The sequence below is a fragment of the Agrilus planipennis genome, unplaced genomic scaffold (genome assembly GCF_000699045.2).
Source record: "Agrilus planipennis isolate EAB-ADULT unplaced genomic scaffold, Apla_2.0 scaffold130, whole genome shotgun sequence".
In the NCBI taxonomy this organism is placed as follows: domain Eukaryota; kingdom Metazoa; phylum Arthropoda; class Insecta; order Coleoptera; family Buprestidae; genus Agrilus; species Agrilus planipennis.
The window spans coordinates 709,268-716,524 of record NW_020438925.1 but is presented as its reverse complement, the minus strand read 5'-3'; the positions used below and the strand labels follow the sequence as shown (position 1 = coordinate 716,524).

The 7,257-nt window shown below is 38.1% G+C and overlaps 1 protein-coding gene across 1 annotated transcript in view; it reads right to left on the bottom strand.

Moving 5' to 3' along the window:
* The window catches only part of LOC108736544 (endoglucanase A-like), an 18,323-nt gene extending 11,518 nt beyond the window's left edge, over window positions 1-6,805 (bottom strand). Inside the window, exons 1-5 of the mRNA XM_018469007.2 lie at window positions 6,494-6,805; window positions 4,497-4,845; window positions 2,363-2,769; window positions 1,673-1,877; window positions 1,167-1,454 (exon numbers count right to left, since the gene is read on the bottom strand). Of these exons, the coding sequence (XP_018324509.1) occupies window positions 1,167-1,454; window positions 1,673-1,877; window positions 2,363-2,769; window positions 4,497-4,845; window positions 6,494-6,539 (1,295 nt within the window). The 5' untranslated portion in view covers window positions 6,540-6,805. The remainder of the gene's footprint in view (window positions 1-1,166; window positions 1,455-1,672; window positions 1,878-2,362; window positions 2,770-4,496; window positions 4,846-6,493) is intronic.
* Window positions 6,806-7,257: the final 452 nt, after the last annotated feature.

The following is a 7,257-nucleotide window of genomic DNA, read 5'->3' as shown; positions in this document are numbered from 1 at the left end:
ATGACATCCACTGGATTAAAGGAATTAGTGGGACAGAGAATTTAACAATACAGCGGCCGACAAAATTGTTTTCACCCGTGTCTTGTCGTTTAGCGATACCGTCAATGATGATCGACAGATTACCTTTTTATCCTATAAAATACAGAGATACAATTTAGTGATAAAACGTTTGTGTATTTAGAACCTTAATTGAAAAATTCGAGAGTGCTCCAAAATCTTTCTGACAATTGAGCAATGGTTCAATATTTGTTAACGAAATTTCTGTTTGATGCAGATGCACCTTAGAGAAAGTGCCCAATCTGCCCGGTCCCAAAGTTGGTCTACTCCGTCAGCAAGTCCGTCACCACCACCCCCGCCACTTCCACCGCCGGTAATTAATAGATGGGCTCGAGCAGAACGTAACAGTGGGGAATTGTGTCCCCACTGCAGGGGGCACATTGCATCTCTTCCAACGAGAACAAGTGATCCCGAGACAAAGAGGCAATCTTCCGAGTGGCACACGCCGGCGTCTCCTCGCCCAAAAAAGGGAAGAATGAGCAAATCCAAAGTGAAAACGATGCTCATTGTCTTTTTTGACATGAAAGGCATCGTCCACCATGAATTTGTTCCTCCTGGACAAACCGTCAACGCCAAGTTTTACGTGGAAGTGCTCAACAGACTCAAACGAAGGGTCAATTGGGTCCGACAAGACATCGCAGTCGAGAGGAAGTCGCACCACGACAATGCCCCGCTTCCCACCACCTTTCTTGTGGATAGCTATCTGACCAAGGCCGGCATGCCAACGCTTCCGCAGCCGCCCTACAGCCCAGATGTGCCCCCCCCCCGGACTTTTTTTGTTTGCTCGCCTGAAAAGGCCGATGAATGGCAAGCATTTTGAGACGACAGAGGGGATCCAAACAGCATACACCGGAGAATGCCTTCCGTGACGCCTTCAATGCTAGAAAATCGCAGAAGGAGCCTATTTTGAAAATTTTTAAAAAATTGTAACGATTGGCTCAATAAAATTTTTTAAATCGACTCAGTCCTATTACTTTCCGGACAAACCCTGTATACCTTACACCCAGCCATAGATTCCAAAGACATACTTACAATACAAATATGTCAGCTAGGATATTTTACAATATTTACCCTTTCAAGAAGCTAACGTTCGTAAAAAAAATCCTTACCTGAAAGCATACCCCCATGGCTCGGAGGCATTTTGCGATCCCCAGAGGAGAGCCAGGTCAACGCCCTCCCTTCCCAGAATACCAAGTACATCTGCCTGAGCGAGGGCGCCGTTCAAACTGTTCAAGCCGCCCCAACTGTACTCGGTGATAGCTATTTTGGTACCTGGATAGTAAGTCTGGATAGCCTGCTTCATCCTGGGGATCAGTTGTATCCGGTTATTCGGTTCGCCCAGGTCCTTGATCCAGCTTTCGTCTGTGTAATTAGCGTTCCATAGAGCCTGAGTTGATCTAAGTAAATGTTGGTGTAAGATATGAAATAGAATGTAAACTTGTTAAATATGATTGATAATTTCCACAGTAGGATTTTTTTGTTATTTTAACTTTCTTTGTTCAATACCTAATATATCTTTTTCTTTTATTAATTAATGGATTTCGAAAATTTTTAGGTTCACTAGGTTATTAAATCCCATGTTTAGTAACAAGCCCATTTTTAAACTTGCACTAACCTGAGTCTCACTGCCATTACCTCCGGGTCTGTACTGTCACTGAACACGTTGGCCGCTTGTGGGTACATATGAAGGTCGAGGTAATCAAGCAGTCGTATTGAGTGATTAGATTCCAGCTGCTTCATCGTTTTCAGATAATAGGGTACAAAATCCATGTTTTCGTGCCTCTCCCTGTCTATATTAGTCCCATTGGCAAAGTCCAGGCCTAAAACAAGTTCCATGAAACCATGATCATTGTTTCCCAAATTTTAAAATACAATAGTTTTTGTTGAGGAACCTCATTCTGCACTTTTATTAATTAATTCAAAAAAGCAGTTCACTAATGCATTGAATTCAACACAAAAAAATTGTACGATTCCGACGATTCTGTAACTAATACTCGTATCCTCGGCATTTCTGCTATCACCTCCTCGTAGCTTAGTGATACTGGTGTGTAAAACCAGGTGCCCGGGTATGATTCCAGGCGAGAGAGTGACAGCAGTAATGATTTTCCCTGTTAAGTTATTAAAAAAAAATAATTCACTAGTGCATCGACACCTTCTATATTCCGAAAATTAGCAAACTCACTGACTGAAGTATTCATCTTTCACGTCGCTCGTTAATAGTTTACGTGAAACTCTCTTACAATCAACTTCAGTTAAAGTCCCTTTAACGAAATGTGTGCTCACTGCATACCATTCCCTGACTTACCCGAGCGCAAAAACGATAAAAATCCCCACCCCACTGGTCCGAGAGTCAAAGCGGATGGATCGACTTCTTTGACGGCCAGCGCGTACTCCTCAGTGAGTTTAATGATCTCATCGGTTGAGGCTGGCTGCGGATGGACATCCCGGTGGGTACTGTGCCACAGGTCGTATTCGTTGTCCATCTCGTAGAAGAGCACTCCGCCCTGGTCTGCGGTGTCATACTTCTTGATCAAGTACTGAACCCACTCCTTGGCAAACGTGCTGTTGATCTTGACTGAGGTATCGGTCGGGTCGTTGCCTGTAATCAGTGTCGTACCATTGGTCTTCCTGCCATTACCGCAATCGGGCCTCCACTGGTCGGTCTGCTGCTGAGGACCGTACTTCCTGACGCTAAAGCCGCAGCTACTGTTTCTATTTGTACATATTTTAAAACACAATTAATACTATTTTAAAAATTGTAAATGAAAAAGAGACATTAGTTATTAAAGCCACCTAGAGAAAACCGTTCATCAAACACCTTCCTCCCTATTGACTGATTTTATTTAACCATTTACTCTTTAATCAACACCACTATTAATTAATTTCTATTTGACTACTATATCACACACTTCTTCGCTCAAATTATTTGGCTTTGTATCGCCTAGACTTGCTTTAGAAAGATTCAGAATGTGACATCTAGAAAATCTGGTCTTCTTTGTTACAGTGTTTGTTGGGTCGCTCACACTGACATTTTCTAATACCTATCGTCCCGATCTATGTCGTCGCCTCTGTAAGGAGAATTCGATAGCCAACGTTTAACTCAATATAGTCGGCTCGTCGATCGTATCTGGCCTCCATGTGGTCACCTTCAGGTCGTAGTTTTATACGCACAGCATTATGGATGGCTTTTGGTTGTTTTTGAAGTTTGTCGTCTGTATGTAGACACTGGAAAATCTTCAGGCGACCAAACATCACGTCTGTCGGCCGCCTCAGTTCTTCCTCAAGTAAAATTCTGGCAGGTGTTCTTCCAGTTATCTCATCTCTAAGAAGAATAGGTATGTGTCGGTCCCAGACAGATTGATCTTCGTCAACCAAGCTTCGTAGGTCGATCTCCAGAGAAGTATTAGATCGTTCAACCATCCCATCAGACTGCGGATATAAGGTGCATTCCTCGTTTTTGTAACTCCAATTAATTTAGTGTCTTTTCAAATAAAACCGACTTGAAGTTCCTGCCTTGGTCGAATGTAATTCCAAAGATACTCAAAGTATAGCTTGTTACGGTTTTGAAGATTCGCGAGAACTTCCAGAAGATTCGATGAAATTATTCAATGATGTCAGATTCTTTCTTCTCTCTTCGAAAGCTTTCCAACGATAAATGGCTTATTGGGAATACTTGCGATCCATACAAACTTCCAAATGGAATATTCTAGAATATTTGAGGGAGTCCTTCGAAAATTTTCCTCCTGCTTCAATCCTCTCAAAAATTTTTCGGGTAGAAACGTCTTCTGTTCTTTAAATATGCATATCATTGAATGGAATAATAGTATGATTTCTTCAACCAATTTGTTTTTCTTTCATTGAATAAAATTTTAACACATCATCATTTCTACAAGCATTGGATTGTCATTTAACTGTGTGGCTTAAATTTGGGAATGGGATACCTCAAATGGGTTCGTAATAATTTGAATATCAAGGTGTATTTCTCGTGAAGTCGTGGATCAACATAACGTTGAAACTTCAGTTATTTTTCAATCAACTGATTTTCTTAGAGAAGTGCAAACGGATGGATATCTTTCCCAACCACATTGAAGACTTAAAAAGTTACGTAATACCACATAGAAAAAATTTACTTTTTTTAAGAATTTAGAACTTTTGTTGGGTTGAAAAGGACCCCAAAATTTTTTTGGACCGAAACGTCTCCTATTCTTTAAATATACATTTTATTGAATGGAATAATCGTTTGATTTCTCTAACCAATTTACCATTCCTTCATTGAATAAAATTTCAACACTTCATCGTATATAACACATATTCATGTATCAGACGCACCAATTTTTCCACACAAACACATGTTATTTACATGTATAACATCAATATCAACAAAAAACCCCCCTAACCCATAATTAGAATGAACATGAACAATCAGTACAGTACATTACCTGTCTTTTGGCACCCAGCCGATAAGCGGAATAGTAAGCATGGTACGTGCTCCGAATGACTTGTCTTTCTCAATGAACTCGTCACTCGTAGAACCGTCGGGAAGAGCCTCCGGATTTGTGTTGTCCTCGGCTATATTCTCGAAGAACCAATCGGACGCGCGGTTGGTCACGTCGTTCTTCCAGTTGTACCTGGTGGCGGCGTTGCCTCCAAATCTGTCGACCGACAGTTTGATCTCTCTGCCGAACTCAACGTCGTTCAAGAATGACGTGCCGTATATGTACGGCGAGATCGGATGAACATTCGATTTGACGTCCACCTCTAGCGTTACCGCACTAGAGGTTAGGTCATCTGAGAAGGAGAGGCTTTATTTTTGACTGAATTACACTATTTAAACTTGCAAGGAGCACTGCTCTTAAATCATGTTTATTAATAGAAAGAAATGATATATAAAAACACACTTGTGCGGATTTCAGTGAATTTAATCTAACAAATTGCAACGTGTAGACAATCCATCATACAAGAAGATATATCCATGATAGCCTACAGTGGGCCTGCACTGGTATATCACAAAAAACTAGAATTATTTAGAACCTATATTCTGGGACGGAACCTTTCTAGAACAAATCCAGACCCTATAAATATTTGCGGCGAATTAAACTACGACAAAAATACTAAATAACAGAGTATTGAACTCAAGAAGGAAGATAAGGTCAAGGGACAAAAACAAGACAAAACAGAATGGTTAAAGGGCGAAGCAATTGATATTTCGAGTAAAGCTAAGACATATATTGTAAAACTGGATAAAACCTCTACTTCTGTTGACTATGTGAAACCCTGGGTATCCAGATGGACAACATTCATGGAGCTAACGACAAAGATCACGAAAATAATATCAGTACCAGAACTGTATTGCCCTAGTTTGTACTATCAAAAAGGAAGACTCAAAAAACGATTTTACGCTTATACATACTTCAAAATTATTAAATATTCCATAATTATAACGTTACAATTCTTCCTGAATTCATAAAACATGAGTTCATTTACTTGGAAGATAAGCATATTTGACATTCTGCAGCAACGACACAGTAAGCAATAAGAATTATCTATGTACAAGGGGAAATTAACGCAAGTTTTGGTTAATCTGAAAATTATGGAACTTCACGAAGTCATCGAAACAAACAAAACGGTTTTCTGACCTAGTTAGTATCGCAAATTACATCAGTTTTTTGTTAAATCAGCTAAGCCAAAGAAACTTCTGGAACCACTGAATGACTTATGCTGAACTATGTACAAATAATAATCACTGGTTCATCACGAAGTTTAGCGCGTGAACGAGGATCGATGGTCTAATTGAGATTAGTCGACTCGGGAACGCGTTAAGAAAAAGACTCTACCCTTAAGAGTTTCACCGGTGGGAAACCTTAAGTGTTCGTGGCACTACCTCCTGGTCGGGATGATCATAACGTTCCTATCAATGTAAGGAAATTTGTTAACTTTTACGATGTATTGATTTACATTGACAGAAAGATCCTTTTTCTGAACGTTTCTATTCAATTCTCTATACAATATGACGTGACAATATACATATGTAGGACAGTGCAGGAGCGCCATCAAACATTTAATTTCAGAACACATAGGAAATAGGTATACACAATTAACCAGTTACAACAATCACATATTGGTAGCCATGAAAATCTTACATGAATATTTGGAAATTAAAAAGATTGAAGATGACCATTTGGACGAAACACACTGTAACAAATCCTTCATTAAATTCAGCGAAACACTTACAAGTGGTTTTTTATTATTCCTTTTTCTTTTTATAAGTTCTAATTGTTAAGCGAAAGCTTAGGGGGTGAATTACAGTGACCATTACTGGTATAATTTAAACTAATAAAAATGCAATCTTTTAGGAAGAAGGTATCATAAAGAACAATGTTATTATTTAAAAAAATATTAATGAATATGTTTATGTTAATGTATATTATATACTTACAATTGACCATTATCAAGAGTAGCAGCAAATGTTTTCTGGATAACATTTTGAAGTGTATAAAATAAGAGGTTCTGTTGTTCACTTACTAAGTGCTCCTCTTTTATATGGAAAATCGATCTTGATAAACAACAACAATTGAATAAGTATTATTACCTGTTTACATTCAAGATATACCAAATCAGAACAACTTTGAATGTGACATTATCAATTTATCAATTAGCACGTGTGCAGCGTGGTTTTTGTTAGTATATCAGGAGGTGATGGCCCATGCTCGCATCAATCGAAATTTTCCAGGGTTGCATTCAATGAGTTTGTGCACTGGGGCTTTTAGATTATTTATATGATTTTGACCTTTTTTTTGGTTTATTTATAAGTTACAAGCCTACTGTTATCTGATTAAAATCCATAATTTGATAAAAATATAAATAATAGACGTAATTACTACAACCGCTTTAGAATTCAAAGCAACTGATAATATCCGATTATTATTGGCAAAAATATTTATTTTTATTGAAATCCAATTTCAAGACAATGATTAATCTTCTATTTAGAAAACAATACACATTATCATTATTAGAAATCTTAAAAATAAATAAATTTATTTGTTCCTTAATACACAATTGAGACGTGTTTCACAAAAGGATACAAATTTTCAGAAATCACAAAAAGGAATTAACGTCAATGTAAAGGTTATTGATAAAATTATATTTAATATATAACCACTTTATTTTGAAATGAGTATATGTATTCAATTCTTAATTTGA